Source organism: Micromesistius poutassou (assembly GCF_964030765.1).
Source record: "Micromesistius poutassou genome assembly, chromosome: 12".
NCBI lineage: Eukaryota > Metazoa > Chordata > Actinopteri > Gadiformes > Gadidae > Micromesistius > Micromesistius poutassou.
The window spans coordinates 18,848,217-18,868,980 of record NC_140282.1 but is presented as its reverse complement, the minus strand read 5'-3'; the positions used below and the strand labels follow the sequence as shown (position 1 = coordinate 18,868,980).

General features: G+C 47.0%; 2 protein-coding genes across 2 annotated transcripts in view; both read right to left on the bottom strand.

Moving 5' to 3' along the window:
• LOC311356448 (transcription factor SOX-6-like) overlaps positions 1–13,967 on the bottom strand; it is a 31,268-nt gene extending 17,301 nt beyond the window's left edge. The window contains exons 1-2 of the mRNA XM_084476229.1: positions 13,794–13,967; positions 12,004–12,076 (exon numbers count right to left, since the gene is read on the bottom strand). The gene's annotated coding sequence lies outside the window, so the exon portion shown is untranslated. The remainder of the gene's footprint in view (positions 1–12,003; positions 12,077–13,793) is intronic.
• Positions 11,363–20,764, bottom strand: part of plekha7b (pleckstrin homology domain containing, family A member 7b) — a gene marked incomplete at its 3' end in the record, with an annotated part of 59,591 nt that continues 50,189 nt past the window's right edge. The window contains 4 exon segments of the mRNA XM_084476386.1: positions 11,363–11,368; positions 12,008–12,076; positions 13,794–13,966; positions 15,167–15,185. Of these exon segments, the coding sequence (XP_084332512.1) occupies positions 11,363–11,368; positions 12,008–12,076; positions 13,794–13,966; positions 15,167–15,185 (267 nt within the window).

The following is a 20,764-nucleotide window of genomic DNA, read 5'->3' as shown; positions in this document are numbered from 1 at the left end:
ACACATCCAACTCCCCCCCCAACCCCCCCCCCCCCCCCCTCCCCCCCATGCCTCCTCTTTAAGAGTTACCCCCAAGTTTATCCATCTGTGGCCGAGTGCCCAGAATATTTCTATTGCCAAGATCATCTTGAGGAGTCTGAGAGTGAAGCGCAGCAGATGTGAGCGGGGGGCACTTGGGCAGCGTCCTTCCCCTACTCCCCCCGCCCCCCCCCCCACGCCCCCCCCCCTGCACACGGCCGCATTGTTACACTGGTGGCGCGCTCCCTTTGTCTTAGCGTGGCTAAGTACAGGGTGACGGCGTTTCACACCATCTGCCCCGGGGCTTCATTAAAGACACATGAATCAGCTATCTTATGAGGAACAGGTGCCATTGTGGCTCCCTCAAGACGCCACACCGAGGATCTGACTCGGAATACTTAAAGAGGGGCATCTGTAGTGATCAGTCAGAGCAGACTGGGCCAAAGGCTGGGTCCTCGTCTCTCTGCCAGCGCACACACACATCAACAGAGGTTTCCACCGGGGGGGGGGGGCAGGGCGGTGGTGGTGGGGGTGGTGGTGGTGGGATCCAGCAACATGTATCATCTATTCAGATGACCTGGTGACGGCTGTGGCGTGGGCCAGCGTGGCAATCTGTTTCCCCATCAAGGATGGCGGCCAGGCTGCTGGTAGGTGACGAATGGAACCAGCCTGCTGGTGTGACGGGGAGCGCGTTCGAGGGATGAGCCATTAGGTGGCAATCGGAGTGGTCAGGAGGCGCTCCAGGACCTCCAGCTTCTGTCCTCTGTGCCTTTGACTTTAGCTCACTTTATGAGCGCGCTGACAGCGTACCGACGGTTCACCACCGATGTCTAGCGAACGACGCTAAACAGTTAGCGAACAGAAGCTAAACAAAGTGAGCTCATTTCGTGTAAAGTAGTGAACATAAAGATAAATAAAGGACGATAGTTTTAATTAAACAAAATATTTCCAGGTATATTTTGTGTACGGTAGTTTTGGTAAATATGCAGATATCGATTTTTTTTAAGGAGACTTCGACATTTTCCAGAATACTATGCTACGTACGATGTGGCAAAGTTATAGGAAAGAAAATAACTCCACCATTGAAACACACACGCACACACACACACACACACACACACACACACACACACACACACACACACACACACACGCACACACACACAACGTTGAAAGGCAGCGGCACCCAGACCCTGAGCACAAATGGAGACGTACAGCGCATTAAGGCCCTCACCGGGTCCCTGTCAACGCCCATGTTCCTCACTGTCTATTACGGTCTCCATACAGGCCCCTAGGGGCCCCAAGACCCCCCTACCGGCTCTCCCCCTGAACCCTGCACACACACTGCCCTGATCCCTGCTGGGATTAGCTCCTCGCCACGGACCCTGGTTTTAGAACGTCGCTGTGGTCAACTAAGAGGATGGGGAGTTGAAAAGCACGTTGAGACACGTGGATTCATTTCAACATGTTTTGATTGTGTGTTTTCTCTTTGATTGTGTGTTTTCTCTTAGACACACAAAGACAGATTGTGTGTCTTTCTAGCCGAAAGACCGGCTAGATCATGCTCTCATGTTATGGATAATTACTCCTTGACATGTTTTAATATGTGGCTGGCGCTGGGGCTTATCCCTCGGCTCAATCTGCGTTCCTTTGATTTAACGAGTATCAAACCGTATCTTAAAACATATCGTAACGCTGTTGTTAAGTGTTGGTGACAATACGGCCGAAAGTGATCAAATTGTCTGACTGTCCAAATTGATTGTCAGCTTTAACGTCAAAGCCGTAGGCCGTCCAATGAAAAGGTACACTGTAATCACAGGAGTACAAATGCCATAAAATTTGGTCTCTGCTATTAATAACGTCCTTATCCAATGAGCCAATTCCACACCCCCTGAACACTTTCCTCACCTCACCGTTGTTTAAAGATAAAAAAAAAAAAAGATGGGGCGTAGCGAATCCACTGAAGGAGACGCAGCTGTTACTAAAGAAATGATAGATCACACGTTGCTCGGAGTGAGAGTGAAACCCGTCCACGGTGTTCCATTGGAAGGTAATGGGATCCTACGCAAAAGCTGCCATCCATCTTGCCCCCCGTGCTGGCCGCAGCACTGGGTGCAGCTCGGTTCTCCGGGACTGTAGTGTGGTTGTGGTAGCGGAACCCAGAAGGAGCTCGCTGGATATGAGCGAGGCTACTCCATCTCTTGTTTTGTTTTCAGAAAAAAATGTTAGAAATGCAACCAGTCAACACAGAAACACGCTCTGTGTTCTGCACTGCTCTGTCTGGTTTTGAACGTGAAGGTTATTGAGATACTTTCAACACAAAACAATCTGTTTGTGTATGCTTTGTTGACACACTCTTGAGACCCTTACGGCCAACCCACTGGGGAGGTGTAGGGGGGTCAACCCACCTCGAGCCTTTGTTTTGACCACACCTCCGGTCTTACCTGTACCAACAAACGGGGCGACGCGACCGTTTCTATTCAAACACGACCACTGTGGGTCCCAGAATGAGCTCTCTGTGCTCGCGAGATGAGGCTGATTAGACTGACAAAAGGTGCGGTCTGACCGGCGTTGGAGCGGCGGTGGCGGCGGCGGCGGCGGCGGCGTCTCCACACAGTCCTGTCCTGTGTGTGTGTGAGAGGACCCTGCCCTGTGAAAGGGGTGGTGCAGGAAGCCCAGGGGCCCTCTGGGCGCGGCCCGGGGCCCGTCCAGGGGGAATAACCAATAGATGAATTCTTGTTCCACTAATACCTCCAACAGTAAAACAAGCTCCCTTGGAAAACAGCCATCCCGATATGTCCACATGAAGCAGGCAGGCGTTTTGAGACGAAGGAGGGCAGGGCAGTGTTTTCCCGCTCCGTCCTTTCGGACCCGCTTCTTAGCCCGCTGCCCCCCCCCCCCCACCCTGCATGCCTCATGACATTCTTACTCTGCAATGTGAGCTAAAACGGCATGTAATTCCTTGGAAACATGCACACTGTTCTAATTCAGAGAGCTTTAGAGAGCGCCCCTGCACTGCTGCATGAGGATCAGCCAAGGCGTTGATCGACATGAAAGTAACCTCCTGAATAACACATGGTCTACATAGCACTGTCGTTAAAAAATAAGATAATAATAATAATAGTAAATAATGACTATGCTACTATAAATTATAATAATACAAAAATGAAACATAGTGACAAGTTGAATAGTTTGAATAATCCCAATTTCAATGTTAAATCTATCCATAACGTCCAATCAAATTGGTTAAAACGTGTGAAATCGTGGAAGAATCGGACATGGTCTGGCCTCAAAACCGAAGAGGACCTGGCGTGTACACGTTTCATAACCCCTCAAATCAACGTATATAAAAAAATGAAACCAAAAAACAAACGACAAACAAAGCGACACACACAAAGTGTCCCTTGTTGTTGTTGTTGTTGTGCCCGGGTGACTCTCGGGGTCAGCATCACTAACTACCCCATGCCCGGGCCCGGGCCCCACATCCGTGCTGTGGGGAAGACGTCAAATGCCCCCCCCCCCCCCCCCTGATACCGCAGGAGCAGGCCAGCCTCTTTAGGACACATTTGACACGGACTAGCTGGAAAGTCCTCCGGGAGCATGTGATGTGAACGTGGCTGGGAGGCGGGACGGGGCGCGGGGGGGGGGAGGAGGGACGGTGGGGGAGGGGGGGGGACGGGGACGGCAGCAGCATGCAGAGGGAGCCTCAGGGCGAGAGCTTGTAGCTGCTGCCGTACAGGAGACGTTCAACAGCCACACACAGCCACCGCCTCGCTGCGTGTAACGTGTATGTTTCTATGCGGGTCAACATAGCCTAACGTAGCGTGTTCTATTCACCTGAACCAAACGTGCACAAAGTATTAGGATTATGTATGTAGCGGCCGTCAAAGAACGCTCTGTATTATATATTATAGCGTTCCCTTCAAAGGAAGTAAATGAGAAAATATAGTGTGGATAAAAAGTCCAAGACAGAAGAACAGGCCCATAATCTAATAATGGTATTATCCACACAGCGGCTGTGCACTACCCCTCCCCAGCCCAGATAGACTGGCTCTCTGTCTTCACTCTGGTCTCCCAGCTGCTGGGGCCACAGAACAACAGAGCCCTGTCTGTTGTTCAGCAGAGAGCAGGGCTGTTTGTGTGTGTGTGTGTGTGTGTGTGTGTGTGTGTGTGTGTGTGTGTGTGTGTGTGTGTGTGTGTGTGTGTGTGTGTGTGTGTGTGTGTGTGTGTGTGTGTGTGTGTGTGTGTGTGTGTGTGTGGAGGGGGGGAGGGGGGGAGGGAGAGCACAAACAAGTGTTAAGACTTTCAAACATTGCCCCAAATCATGGCACACCTAAGGCTAAGAGAGACAGGCGGGACGTTTTGGAACGTGGTCCTATTTTATATAAAAGAAGGAATACTTGGTAAATAAACACGTGTCCTGTACTCTACACACTATAGGAATTATGAAACGTAAATCATTTAAAAGCAAATCATAATTCAATGCTCATGGAAACACATTTAAGAAAATGTGTCGGACCAAATGAGTCAGTCATTGTGTTCCTTTTGGGAATGTTCAAACCCCCACAACCCCCCCCACCCCCCCCCCCAAAAAAAAAAAGGTCCTTTTTTTTTTTTCTGCGTGAGCCATGGGCTGAATGCTTTGCTTTGCCACCCTGAGCCCTAAGAAAACACGGGCCCCCTTTCTCCCAGCAGCAGCAGCAGTCTGCCGGCAGCACACAGTAGAAGCCATTAATGCAGATCTCGCGCCCACTGCGGAGGCACCATGGCCACGCGGAAACCGACGCGCAGAGACAAAACAGTTTGCTCTACATTAGCAGGGAAAACACAGGCGGCGCAGAGAGGGTCCGGAGGAGACCCCGGCCAGCGCCACACTGGTGGATGTGTTCTCCGCCAAACTGATATTTTCCTTTCAACCGTCGAGGGGGCACAATGGGTGTAAAGTGTACAAACCCCCCCCCCCCCCCCCCCCCGCCGCCCTGGTCCGGGGTGGGAGGGCCGGCGGAGTCACGTAGCGATCTAAACAGGTGCTAAATAACCCCATTCAGGACAGACGGACACTTCTTTCAGAGGCGCTAGACGCCAGACGCTGGTGCATATATGGGTTGTGAGATTTGTGTAAAGCACTCACTTATCAAACATAACTTGTGCCCTGTGACATCATCAAAAATCTGCAATCTGTATTTGCCAGATTTGTCAATGCCCGGTCCAGAGGCATCAAAGGCACTGCTAATCGATTGAGCTTGAGTTGCATTGTGCCAGCTGATATAACCAGTGAGGATTGACGGCGGGTTTCAAAAAGGGGGCTTAGTCCCGGGGTTGGTCTAAAAGCCCCCATCGGTGACAGATTTAAAGTAGACACTCAGGTGTGACATTACACATTTCCAGTGCGTTGCACGCCGTGCGCCCTCAGACGGAGTCTGTTCATTATCACCGCTTAAACTGCCGAGGTGTCAGAACCCTCCAGCACCGCCGTGGACTCGGCTGCTAATTGCAGAGAAGCATGGTTAGGTTGAGTAATTAAAAACAATAAGAGGTGTGTGTGTGTGTGTTTTGGCTACATTCCACCGTTGAAGAAGTATTACACAGGATCCATATGTTTCACACCGCACACGTCTCTCCAAGAGATGCTTTAACCTACACGGTTATGCATTGACACTGCCGCTGCCTTATGATAGCGTTTAGGACTGTGCATTGATGTAGTGCTCTTTAAACGATCTTGTGTACTTTAGCTTTGTGCCTGCAAGCTAAAGCACTGTTGATTTGATTGAACTGTCAGGGTAATCAGATCAACAGTACTTCAGCTTGAGCCTGAAATAATGTCTTAGTTAGGATGGAGCAGGCCATGTCCATACAGAGAAAACTAGCTCCCTCAGCGTTATCTTCAAGAGATCGTCTAACAAAACCCACATACCAGACAGCCGAGGTAACGACCAGTGTGTGTTTGACTGAAGCATGAATTTGTATTAACACGATAAACATATTACTAAACCAGCCGTTAGTCCACTTAACTTAATTTCCAAACCATCAGCCACTCCTGATATTGTATCAATTACATTTTTGCGCGTCATTAATTTTTAACAGGGATCCGATAGCTTTATTGTTCAAACTGCGCGCGTGCCTTTATTTAACAGTCAGCAGTTCCTCTGCGCTGTGACAAGAAGGCACATTTCATAACTAATTAAATTGATCCCCTCCCTCCCCACCAATAGAGACCACTACACTGAATTATTTGTATCCAAGTGTCAATATATTAAATCACAGAGGCTAATGAGCTAGGGCGCCTCTTTCTTTTATCTTCAGCCTCGCATGTGCACATCTTCATCAGCTAACAGTCTCCTCAGACGGGGGGAAGGAACACGTTGGACCGAGCCTCCCTGGGCGAGAGCCAAGCCCATCTGACTAGGCTGTTAATGCCCTCGCATAATCCTACACGCAGGCTAGCGCCGCGCGCCTCAGAACAAGGGACAGCCACCGCCGCAGCCAAACATTCTGTGTGGCACGCACGCACACGCACGCACGCACACACACAGGCACGCATGCGCACGTAAATACACACACACACACACACACACACACACACACGTACATACACAAACACACACACACGCACACACACGCATGCGCGCACACACACACACACACACACACGCACGCACGTAAATACACACACACGCACGCACGCACGCAAATACACACACACACACACACACACACACAAACACAAACGTTTAAATGCACACACACACACACACACACACAAAAGCAAGCACTCATGCACATATAAGCATGCACACGCACACACAAACACACACATAAAAGCAAGCACACATGCACAAAAGCAAACACACACACACACACACACACACTTACACAGATAGAGAAACACACACACACACACACACACTCCCATTCCCTCCCCTATTGTTTCCCTGCATCATGCTAACAGTTGTGATCTGGCTGTGCTAATTGGGGAACTTACACATTCTCTTTAACCACGTCTATTTCTCTGGCTTTTTTTTTTTTCTTCAGTGCATTAATAAGAGTCTCACACTGAGAAAATAATTTGTGCCAGGGAGACAACAAAAGTGTCTGGAAACACACAAATTAGAACCATTATATTTGCGCAATTACCAAGCAGCTTTGTTTATTTTCAGTCATGATATTTATTTAAATTATTAACCGTTACATGGGTTTTTTGGTGAGTCTTTGTCTTGTTTAATTGCTAAGAAAACAAAATCATCTGATTAAATAGCTGCTCATTGCATTGCAAATAAAATGCATATTGTGGTTTGAGAAATGTCTACAACAATTACATATGATAATCACAAACAAACAATTCAGTTTTATCCTAAAGAGTATTGTTGTCAACAAAAAATGAAATGGCCTTTGACAAAAAAGACATAAAGTAAAATAATAACATGACATTATAAATATGTTAGATAGACGGTGGCGGTCGGGGAGATGAATCCTCATAACTAAATGTGTCTTTAATCTGGTAACAGCGAAAACATTTTAACTCCCACTGTTTGTCCACATCATCAAAGCCGCATATGAAAAAACCTTTGACACTTTGAAGTAAGCAATGACGACATTATATAGGCCTATTCTCTTTTAACCTTTTCTACCATCCACTTTTAAAGGAAAAGGAAACACAAGCGCGCGCGCACACACACACATACACACACACACACACACGCACACGCACATGCACACGCACACACTTAAACACAATTGAATTGATATTGGTATGAGATTTGTATATTTGTTTGTATATATTTCTAAACTGTTTCATAATGAATACGTCATAAACTCATGGTGTGTGTGTGTGTGTGTGTGTGTGTGAGAGAGAGAGTGAGTGTGTGTATGTGACTGTGCGTGTGTATGTGAGTGTGTTTGCACAGAAGAGGTAAGTCCAACAGGCTGGTAACGTCAAGGTCCCTGACAGGACAGACCGAAGGGGGGTAAACAGAACCAGACTCCCCGACAACGAGGACGTTTTACACCCAAGGATTAAAACCTAAGGTAAAAATACAAAAACAATAGACAATAACCCTGACATCAATTCTATATCGGTGGAATCTGCTGAACAATGCAAACGGAACTTGAGTCTTGGAAGGGAGGAAAATCGCGGGATTGTGGCGTCTTTGTCAAAAACAAACAAAGTTCAAATTGACCAGGTGAAATCTTTCTGATTAAACGGGTCTCTCTCCCTCTCTCTCTCTCTGCGTTTTATCTGGCGCGCTTCTTTCTGAAACCTGTGTGTGAAGATAAAGTTCAGCCTGACCTTTCAGTCAATATTTATTCTCTTGATGTGTGTGGGCGTGTGTATTTTTCTGTGTGTTTGTTACAACATGTGTGTGTACTGTATATATATATATATATATATATATATATATATATATTAAAAATGCACCCACACATACTACATAGGGATTTGTCCTAAACCACTGTAAGAAAACCCTGATTTCCATCATGTCTCATCTTGACAGGGGTCCTCACTCTGTGTGTATTACCATAGCTGGTGTTCCCTTCTCACCACTCCAGCCATGCCACAGAACAGCCCCTTATAACGCAGAGAAGCCAGCTTAGACAGCTCGTCATCCCCTCATGCCCACACATTCCCGCTACTGTCCGTGCACTATCCACCATATTGTATCTCTTGTTCACCGCTGTATATATACACCTGTGTGTCCACTGGTTGAATGTTCTAAATGTCTGTGTGTTTACATGGATGCCGATGGTGCAGATTATGTGCACCCAGAGCTGAACCGTGCTCTATAGAAAGCATTTACCACGACCCCGGTTGTGTGGAAAAACATTCCTTGTATCTTATATCACTTTTGAGTCTATGAGTGTTTGTTCTCTGTGTGCACACAGGCAACTCTCCCTATGTGCCTTTTATAAACTCATTTTATAGACTTCTTCTGGCAAAGCCTGACCAAACCTTGAACTCACATGTAATTAGAAAATGGCAATGAAAGAAAAACACATGCGAGGTGGCCAATAGGTAGCCTATAGTCTGAGGGTTACATCAAAGCTTTTTTTTTTTTCCTTTTCTGATATAGGACAGGCTAAAAGGGTTGTTGAGTGTGAAATGTAGAGGCCTATAGAGGCCAGTTGAATAATAGTAAATCTAGTCGACTGATGCAGGTAAATATATAAATGCTAATATGACCAATACGTTGTTTTGTTTATGCACATGTTTCAACCGTGCACAATGCTGAAAAAAAACACCCGGAATTGTGTTTCTAATCTTGATGTGACTCTGGTCAGGGTTTATCCCCTGGTGGGATTAAATTAGTGCCAGGTTGATTTCAACAACGAGGACAAACTAACGCAACACAAACAAGCAGGGAGAGAAAAACACACAAAGCCTTGAGCTTTTACTTTTGATAAGATCCTAACCCTGCGAGCTAAACAGCTGCTATCTCATAGCATATGACATTGTAATCCCGAAGGACAAAGACTCAATCTGGTTGGCCCTCTTGTAAGTATGATGAGAAAACAGAGACAAAGCAGAGATGGCCATTCAACGGATAGGCAACTTGATTAAACTGCCTGATGCCTTGTTCAGAACCTTCTTGAACTAATCTGTCCTCTATCGCCACGACCACACCGTTCTCCAGAGACACTCCGACTCAAAAACAAGCCTTTTTATAGGAACATGTGAGACTTCCCAACAGAGGGCTCAAATGACCGTCCCTGTGGTTTTATTGTTCTGCCCTGGACGCCCAGTTTATGGTGTTCATTGATGTGATCGGTGACTTCATCAATGCAGGAGCTGAGAAATCCTGGTTTTTGTTTCCTCAGCCCTTGAACTAAACCTAGAGGAGACTTTGAAGGTCCACTGGGATCCCAGTAAAGTCTACTGCTTCCCATGCTAACAGCGGGGGAGACCAGTCCCCAACGTTGCTTTACCACTGTGCTAAAAGTCTGTGACAAGCTTGTATACAGTAATAATGAAGTCAAAGCTGTTGTGTATTAAAAGGGGCCAGGATATTTTTAAAAGAGGAACTGCAATGAAAGCGCAGAATCCCAAACGAGAGGCTTCACTAATAGACCTCAAAGCGTACACGCTAATGGTGATGGATGGATATTTGGAGACACTACTATCAGGGGAAGCTGACAAAGGAATTTGTACGGGATAAACAATGCTGAACCTAATCAAACTGCACTAAGAGCATTACATGAGGTTCCAAATCGGCCGGGAAACAAATTGTCAGCAGACCAGATGGTCAGTGGGCACGAGGACGCTTTGTTTAATTGTGGCCGCTGTGTGCTCATCGGGAGAGATCAGAGAGGAGACTTAGATCAGAGAGATTCTGGCCAAAGTCTGACCTTTGATAGGTTAACTTGGACGATGCGGGAGAATCCCTGTCTTTACTCATCTCTCCATCTCTGTTCAATTGTTTCAGGCGTCTGTCCGTGTACGACACCTCCACCACCACCACCTCCTCCTCCTCTCGTGAACTCAAACACATTCACAGGTACCGTGTGGATGTAGGGATCCAGATGCAGATGCATCAGGAGCCCTAGCGTGCTTAATGTAAAGAGCAGCCCTTGACGGGAGTGCCCCTCAGCCATTAGCAGTGCACACGCTGCCTCACGTCAGAGTGTTTTTCCAGAGTGTCCTGCACTATGCTCCTCTTTAGTCGAGTATGATATGGCTTCATTTTCCTCAATAAGCCGTCCAGTATTTAAGTGAAAGGTCTAACTTTGCGGTGCCCCTCGAGAACGCGTTGACAAAGACGGCCTTCTCTTTGCTGCTGGGTAAACCTTGAAAGAGAGTGTTGTTTTAACGACCCGGCGGCAATGCCCGCCTTTGTGCTCGGTGCTGTGGACGGCGGAGAGGTCTGTGTGGACTCTACACCCCGTATGACCATACCAGGACCGAACACAGCCAGTCAAACGTGTAAAGGACGCATTGAGCCCGCGGGGTCATCCATGGGGTCAAGGGACGGCAAATGTACGAAGACAAAGTGGTTGTGTTTGTGATTACATGTATATATATATATATATATACATGTGATTAATACAATAGTGAAATTAAAACAAATGATAAAATAATAATAATTAAAAAGATAAAAATAATCAAACAGTAAAAACAATAAAAGAGAAGTGGTGTGGGCTCTGAGTGGCGACAGACGTCAGATCAGTGTGTGTGGGACGTGGGAGGTGGATGGAGAGGGATGTGCCTGACACCAGAATCAACAAACAGGATAACCTTGGCTCCCTCAGACGGCAAAAGCCCACAACCTTGACTACAACCAGTGACCGACCCTTGATTATCCTGTACAGCCCGGCCTTGGCTAACAACACAGAGCCTGGGTGGTCCTGCACTTCAACGCTAGTACCATATCAGACAAGATACACAAAGACACACACACACACCGTACTCTTTTTGTTCATGACTCCAGTTTACAGCAAATAAAAATCCATGCCGCTCTAATAATTATCATGTAGAAAGAACTACCGCGATGCAACGGTAATTACATTCTGTTTCCATCGAGAGCGGTAAGTAGAACAGGCAGAGCCAACGACGGAGATGAATGTGTGTCTGTGTGTTGGCGTGCCACGTAGCTGTTGTGGGCCACACTGCTTCCAGGAGCGTTTACCAGCCTCTTTCATGTCACACACCTCTAGGCTCCTCACAGCACACACAGCACTCATTAGCTCTTCTTACTCTCCTCTTCTTTCTCTCTTTGTTCATTAAGATGTGCTAATTATTCTCCTCCATATTTTAAAGCGCTCCCAATTACCAAAAGCCAATTAACATCTGATGTAAATGACGCGCATAGGGGAGAGTGACGAAAATGTTAAATAAAGATATGCCCGGCAATTTCACATGCGAGGTGGATAAGAAATGATATTTGTTTGCCATTCTCTCGGAAAAAAAACATACATTTCCTCAAGGTCCTCTTGCCGCTGCCGAGGAAAACAACAAAAAAACAACACACAGAGAGCGGTGGTCTCTAAATGCACCCACCTGGATCTGCTGCTGGAGAACGTTGATCTTGTGCTGTTGTTGCAGGAGCTGCTGCTGTTGTCTGGCGATCTGCAGGGGAGAACGTGTGTCCGATGTGGAATTAGTTTATTGGTTGTTTCATGTTCCACACTCTGAACATTGAACACCGAAACACTGAACACAACACTGACAAAGTGGAGTGCATTGATAATCGTTGAATATCGAAATGACAGAACGATTTTTTTTTAGTGTTCCTACCAATAATCATCCATTTTATATTGTTCATGTATAATATTCCTCACGGAGGTTGGATTGAGGATACAGAGATAGTGTGGGGGGCGCAGCCCAGTGCAGTGACAAACAGCAGTCATGCAGTTACACTGTCGATCACGTCTGAGCGGTACCACTAACTACACGCACACTTCAGTGAGTGTGACAACCTGCCTTTAAGTGTCATTTAATTTTCATTTTCAAATATAATTACAAAGTGTTCACTGTAAGAAATTGGTCGTCTGCAAATGTGTCAGGATTAATTTGTCCTGGCTTCCTCACGTATGTCAACAGTTAATTACAGCGTTGCATCCCTGATGCCTGGATGACATTCAAGAGCTCTATGTGGACCCCTTCCTTCTCATTCCCTCCATTTGTCCCATATCCCCTCCCTCCCCACCATCTCTCTATATCCATTTCCTTGTCTTTTTTTTTTTTTTACTTGTAACACGAATCCCTACATTTTTTGACACAACCGACTAGATTAAAAAACGACTGAGTGTATGCCAACACCTGTAGCAGGTCAGTGAGTTGAGGATTCCTTCACGATTAACCACGGTTCCTATATTAATATGACTGATTGAAAAATAAATCAATAGTGGTAATGTATTATTAGTGTACTGTGACAAAATGCATCAATCTACAGTGTGTGTGTGTGTGTGTGTGTGTGTGTGTGTGTGTGTGTGTGTGTGTGTGTGTGTGTGTGTGTGTGTGTGTGTGTGTGTGTGTGTGTGTGTGTGTGTGTGAGGCCCATCTCTCCATTTCATACGGGGGAGGTTTTGATGGTGTGCTATGAAAACTCTGGGTGAACTCTCAGCTGATAATTGACTCATAGCCATTACGGTGGTGGGTGATAATAAAAGTGTCGCCCGTGTGGATAGTTTGCGTCCTTATTCCTTCACGGACATTAACACATTTCATGGCCATTGCTAATTTGCTGATTTGTACAATATGGCTCATTGCTCTGATTTGTGCCGCAAATCGAATGCCAGGCTTGTTCTAATAGGGGTCGATTCATAAGATATAGAGGATATCTGTGTTTAATATAACGTTTAATTCACACACCCCGCTCACATTTGTTAGTACAAGTCATACTAACAATTTCCCCACCATACAGCATAAACGTGGGTGAGCGAGCATGACAAAAGTGAAATTAAATATTCAAGCGGATATAAAATAAAACATCTTAAATCTAATATTATTCTAACTCCTGCACGGGAATAATATTCTACTGCAAGATGCCAGCCATGAAATTAAAAATGAACCAACAGAGAGTTAAGGGACAAATGTGTGACAAATGTATTTAATGGTGTATGATACAAAGACAGAGAGTGAGAGAGAAAACAAGATGACGGAGTAGAGGACGAGTAGAGGAAGTTGGTGTGTGATGTGAGAAAGCAGAAAAAGAACGAAAGAAAAAAAAGTACACAGGAAGAACAAAAATACAAACTCTAATAAGAGAGATCGGGAAAAAAAAAAAAACGACAAAGATACAAGAAGTAAGAACAAACAAAAAAAAAGGGAGAGGGCACTTCACCTGTTCCTGTTGCTGGCGAGCCAGCTCCATCTGTTGTCTCTGCTTCTCCATCTGCGAGGCGGCCAGCTTCTTCTGCTCGTCGTGGGCGGCCAGGAGCTGCTCTCGCAGGCTGATCAGCTGGCCGATCATAGTGGAGAGCTGGTGCTCCTTCTCAGCGAGACTCTCTGGAGTACCTGCGCGGGGGCGACACCAGCAACGGGGGGGGGGGGGTTAGCAGGTGATCCGGCCCAAAACGTAGGGGCAGCAGGCTGACAACAAGCCAACAAAGGGATTGTGAGCTGTTTGCAGCGCATAGAAAATAGGAGGACTTGGACCTGGTGTATTGAAAGCATTGAAAACCACTGACAATGGATACAATAGGAACTACAGTAATAATTGTCTTCCGGTAGGCGACACAGTGATATCGGCTTTTGTACGGCGGTCTAAAATGTAACGAACGTACACGTGGATTGGCGTATTGTGGCTGCCATTGTGTGTGTGTGCATAAAACACGGTACAAAGGCCGGCAGACCGACAGCCGGCTTCATTAGAAGTGTTAAGGTCACAGCCCGGAGTTGTCTATCTTACAGGAGGAGCTGCTCACAGCTTTCAGCGTGACATCGCGAAAAGGAGAGGAATTGTTGCCGAAGATACAGACAAAGACCTGCAGGGGGGGGGGGGGGGGGGGGGGGGGGGGTGGCAGCCCCGGGGTGGTGGTGCGGCTCACGCCAGACAGCCGACGTGTAAACCCAGAAAGTGTAGAAGTGCCGGTGTTAGAACCGAAATGAGAATCTGACTAGATGTTACCAAGCAGCCCCCCCCCAACCCCCCCCGCCCCCCGCCCCGAGAGCATCAGGGAGCAGGGAGCAGGCAACGACATCACGGTCCTCACAAGTAGTGTGATAATAACACAAGAGGTTATGGCACGGAAAATGAACGTGCATGAATCGGATTTTATGTCACCAGTTTCAAATCACAAATACACACATTTGACACCCAAATGCACAAATGTTTTGAAAGGTTTAATTCAATATTTCATAACCACTGTGTTGAGGTGCTGAGCAGAACGAACGCCTACACGGGGGGGGGGGGGGGGGGCTGGCGCGGATGAATTTATGTTCACCAATGGGTTTTTTACCTCTGCTTCCCTGCGTTCACAACTGTGTGTGTGTGTGTGCGCGTGCGTGTGTGCGAATGCGCGTATGTGCGTATGCCTTGTGTGTGCGTGCGCGCGTGTGTGCGTGTACGTGTGCGTTTGTGTGTGTGTGTGTGTGTGATGGAGAGGGCAGCTCCACTGCACTGCTCTCCACCTCCTGCTAATCAATGCTAAGTGATCCTCCCATTGACTTACACACCCAACATAATTGCCAGTGAGAGTCTAGACAGTAACTCACTCTCCTCCCCGGCGCACTCCTGTGTGACAAGCCGATCCCAGAGCACACAGGGAGAAAAGGAGATGGGGGGGAAATTGAAAGAGAGGGAGAGAGAGAGGGAGCGAGGGAGAGATATAGGGCAGGGTACGGAGGGGCAGATAGGGGAAACAGGGGAGATGAAGGCATGCGGAGCTACAGAACACTACAGTATAGGCTGGCCCAGGGCCAGCGGTAGCTGCATTCCTTCCTGGGTGTCTTCCTCTGGCCACATCTGTCTTGAGTTGCTCCCAGAGCTCCCCGGGGCCCTCTCCACTCAAACTATTTTCATTTGACTAAACACCTGATTTATTTTATCTCTCCAATGAGGAAGGCCGTTTGTCTTAATAGGGCCTGTCAACCTCCAGAACCCATTCAGGGCAATTTACTGGCAGGCCTGTCTGAGCCTAAGCCTGTGCCTCGCTCTGCCTCCACCGCCTGCTGCAGTGGAAGAGGGCTGCAATTCTCCATTTATCCTCCTGGCCGGCCACACAACCAACCTAAAAGCAGCCATTCATTGGACTTGCATGTGTGTTTTTTTTTCTCCCGAGGACTGAATTGACTTTTTATTCACCAATGGCTGTTGGCGAATGAGAAGGGACACTTGTTGTGAGTGACTTATCTGTAAAAATGCTACATTCTACACCGATTGTATTAACCTTTGACTAGGCCCCCCTTTTTTTTTTATAGGTGGCCGACATGATTCTTTAGTCACAAATCAATACAGAGAGGAGGAGGAGGGGTAGGGGAGGTTGGGATAGGGGGGATGGAGGAGGCCAAGAGGGCGTGGCATTGCTTAGCATCCTTCTGGATGGTCAGTGTGAGGAGAGGGGGCTAGCTTGTTGGTTTTGCACTAGCCCTCCAGTAGCAGAATGAACAGTTCAATAACTAATTGAAATTGCCAAAAGGGAATTAAGGTGTGCACAAATGTGCACTCAGTGTGCTAGTGTTTGCCAGTGTGAGTGTGAATGTGTGAGTGTGAATACGTGTGTGTGTGTGTGTGTGTGTGTGTGTGTGTGTTGGCATGCATGTGTGTGTGTGTGTGTGTGTGTGTGTGTGTCTAGATAGGTGAGAATGTGTGTTCCCCAACTGGAGGAGCCTGCTGCCTGGGGTCCAACTGAGGGATCTAGTGGACTAGGACTGGGGGGGAGGTGTTGGCCCAGCACAGGGCCTACACGGACACCCAGGGAATACTAACAGAGGGCCCATTGTTGTGATGGCGGGGGCCGCGTTGTTGTGAGAAGCCCAGAATGCCCCCTGCACTAAGGAAATGGCAAGTGGCTCCCCCACTTTACATTCTCCTCTTTCATTGTTTCATCGCCTGCTTCCTTCACCAGCCGCCGCAAATATATGTTCCGGAAAAAAACGTGAAAGAAATATTTTTAAAGATGGGGCAACAATGGAAATGTTTAAAGCAAAGCCCCGTGCGCGGAATAGTTCAGTGTAGCAACAGATGGAGATGTGCAGAACTTCCTTAGCAGACCATAATAGACATGTGTTTTTTGTTGGCGTGCCACAGTAAAAAAAAAAAAAAAAAAAAATCTCTTTCTTCCTGCTTTAAATTATGGATCAGTTTTAAATGCCGATAAAACTTTTATTGTGCGGTGAAGAAGAGGCGAGCAGTGGCTGTGTCTTTGACAAAGAGGGGCCGTTCCCTGCATATTGCATGGCCCTTAACAGCGCCGGGTTAGGGGTTGGCCTGTTAACGTGTCTCCACGCATCCCGCTGTTGACGGCAGACAGACAGACAGACAGACGGACTGGAAGTCGGCTGCGTGCTACATAAAAAAAAACGCCAGCGGGCTTCGTCGGTTTAACACTTAGTGACATCTTCCTCCGGCGGGTGTGGTGTGGTGTGGTGGGGGGGGGGGGGGGGGGGGGGGGGGGGGGGTGGGGGAGAGGGTGGAGGAGGTGTTGAGGTTCAGGAGGCGTGGCAGACTCATGTAGAAGCCCGGTAGGCCCTGCATACTAGCAGGTACCTTCCCCCCCCCTCTCCCCCTAGCCCACCGCCGGCAGATGGACACGGTACAGGAAGAAGTACAGGAGCGCCGCTGTTATGGCCCATTGTCCTCTTTCACTTCCATCCAACATTCACCTTTTGAAATTCTTCACCCCTTTTTATACATATATAACCCCCCCCCCCCCCGCCAAAATGTCGCAAACTAGGGCAGAAAACATCAACCAAAGCAGTGACTAAATAAATGATAAGGAGAAAACAACCAGAGCCATGGTAGCTGGAGGGGGGAGCGTGGAAGGGTGAAGGGGAGGGTGTGGAGGGTGGGTGTGGGGGTGCGGCGGGGCTGGGGGGGATTCGAGCCTTGGGGTCTGTGGATAAAAGGCACTTTGTAGGGGTGCGATTTGTTCTGTCCAATGCCCACATCTCCCTTTTCTGCTGGCCGGCTCCTCATTGCTCTAATCAAGCAGTCTCTAATTTGGGTTCCAAGTCCAGTACCGGGAAAAAGAAGGAGGCTTGTTTCTTTGAAGAGTCCCGAGTGAATAACACAGATAAAAGATTGAGGCACAAAAAAAGAAGAGAGAAAGAGAGAAGGAGGGTGTAGAGGAGGGGGGGGAACGCAGGGGGAATCACAAGACACCCTTTTCTCTTCCTTTTTTTTTTTTTTGGGTGAGGACAGCTGAGCCATTATGACCAGGGCAGTGGACTTTTTTTTTTTTTTTTAGCACCAGAACACTAGAATTTCTTTGTCTCTCTATCAGTCAGCTATTGTGGGAGCTTCCATATGCTGCAAACCCCCTTCTAAGTAAATTAAGACGTCTAAATGCTACGATTGTGCCTGTGTCTGTATCCGGACACAGACAACACATAGTTAAAATGCCTTACGTGCTCTCTCTCCCTCCCTCCCTCTCTGTCTTTTTCTCATCCTCTCTCTCTCTCTCTCTCTCTCTCTCGCTTTCTCTCTTCCTCTTTCTGTCTTCCTCCCTCTCTCTCTCTCTCTCTCTTCCCCTTTCTGTCGTCCTCCCTCTCTCTCTATTTCTCTCGCCTTCTCTCTCTCTCCATTGCTATCTCTCTCACTCCTATTTCCCTCACTCTCTCCCGCTTTCTCCCTCTCTCTCTCTCCCTCCCTTTCTCTCTGTCCCTCTGTCTCTCTCTCTCTCTCTCTCTCTTTCCCCTCTGTCTCCTTATCTTCCTCTCACTCTCTCCTGCTTTCTCCCTCTCTCTCTCTCCTCCTCCTTTTCTCTCTGTCCCTCTGTCTCTCTCTCTCTCTCTCTCTCTCTCTCTCTCTCTCTCTCTCTCTCTCTCTTTCCCCTCTGTCTCCTTATCTTCCTCTCACTCTCTCCTGCTTTCTCCCTCTCTCTCTCTCCTCCTCCCTTTCTCTCTGTCCCTCTGTCTCTCTCTCTCTCTCTCGCTTTCCCCCTCTGTCTCCTTATCTTCCTCTCTCTCTCTGAATATCCTGCTTGCGGTTCCTCACCCTACAATGTGGGTGGGGGGCGTACTTTCACAGGTCTGTGGAGATGTGTGTTTGTGTTTACCGCTCCATATGATAAAGAAGACACATGACCCCCGTCTGAATGGAGTGCAACACCTCTGTGGTTATTTCACCTCAATCGCTTTGCTTGCTTTAGCCCATGCTGTCCTTGGTGTTTATATATATATGTAGGGGTGTGTTTTTGTACTTGGACTAAAGGCCAGATATTGACGTTGAGAAAAAGCTTGAAACACCTTTGGTAGTTTATCGTTGAGGCTAAATTACCCTATATGAGAGAACAGGCACATTATGAATAGCCTAATCAGTTCCCTTCATCAGCTTACGTGGAGCAATCGAAAGACAGGTGAGGCTTGCTTTGTGCCATGGCTTTGCTTAAAATGCATTCTAGACTTTTTTTCCCGCCATTATTCCATGGCCATATGTGTCTATTATAATATGGCATTGAAGTGTCTCTATCGTCCAGAAGCCAGACAATATGGGCAACAGCTGTTTTACCTGGCTAGCTGCCCCTGCTATGATATAAAAGCTGTTAATCTTGCCAATAAACCACCATTAACAAGCATAAGCAAGGCCTCCAAGCACATGTCATGCAGTGGCAACATAGAAAGAAAACCTTATGTTTTACTGACATGAACTGAGAAGATACTTAACATTGAAGGACTGCACATCCATGTCTGTTTAAATCTAAACTCATCAAGTGCTTGATATTCAAAGGGATACTTTTGAATGCATATTTTTTTATCAAGTATACTTTCCTAATTATGTGTAGGCATTTCACAATGTATGTGTGTATGAGGGGAAGACAAACAGCATGAGTGTGCGTGCGTGCGTGTGTGTGTGTGTGCTTACATTAAAGTGGAATTTCAAAAAATATTTGAAGACTTATTCAAATAGACACGTTGAGAGGTTGTTAATAAAAACACTTGGAGTGAAATTGCACAGGGGCTGAACAGTGATTCAGGGTAATACTTTGATGATAGAGCAAGCATTTCATGTCAGTGTAATTATGCTAATGTGAAAGCATCGGCACTTGACTGTCTATACATGAAGTACGGCAAAGTATGTTTCAACATATTGCCCAGCAAAAACAAAAAAACAGATAAATTATAAATAAAGAAAAAAAAAATGTATGTTTGTGGTGAAAAATAACTGCTGTCCTTACTGTATGCCTGGCATCCACTGTCCAAATCAACGTATATCATTGAAATCATACACTGGCTAAGAGTAAAATGGATCACAATTTTCCGACTGACTGTTAGCTGGGCTACCTGGGCCAGGTGATTCGGCAGGCCTTCGCGGTAATAGGGAATCCACTGTACCGCAAAGACAGGCATGAAGAATAAATTGGCTGATCCCATCCCATAATTAATCATTGCTAGTGGAGATCATCAAGTGTAACGCATCTGTGGGGTTGAACACCAAACGGAGAAACGGGATATAAGGCAAGTGGACCCTTTCGGGATCCGGAGAAGCCGAGTGGTACAAAAAACAACAACCATGGGCAGCGGAGGAACGGGGAGAGATGTGGTTGTGGAATGTATCTATCAATCTGTGGAAGGAAATCACCATGACACAAACTAAACCTCAGCGCTGTCAGTACACCCCATGCTCCATCACACTTACATGCCTGTGATGGACATGATTTGCTTTGCATCGGCAACGCTGATGAATATTTCAGTAGAGAGGGACCCCACAATTGAGAAACAAGTGTGTGTGTGTGTGTTGTCGGCAAACGTAGAGGTGAGTGAACACTTTAGATTATGTAGAGGAAAAAACAACAGCTCAACGGCAGTGTTGTTTAGCTCTTCAAAAACAGTTTATGGATATTTAAATGTAATTTGTGAAGCGTGGCATGAAAATAGACACACACACACACACACACACACACACACACACACACACACACAATTAAGCACACCGACACATACGCAAACACAAACATGCACAAAGCGGGTCTCACAAAGCGGTTTCTTTTTTCATGTATCCCACCATTGCCATGAGCTAAATTCCTCAATTCATTAGAGGAGAAAAACACCCAGTGTTACTTGTACATTCATCTGGCAAATGTGGCCCAAAGAATAATGATTTACTATGGCTCATATTTCACCTGAGTGCACAGGGCAGTCAGTTGACTAAGG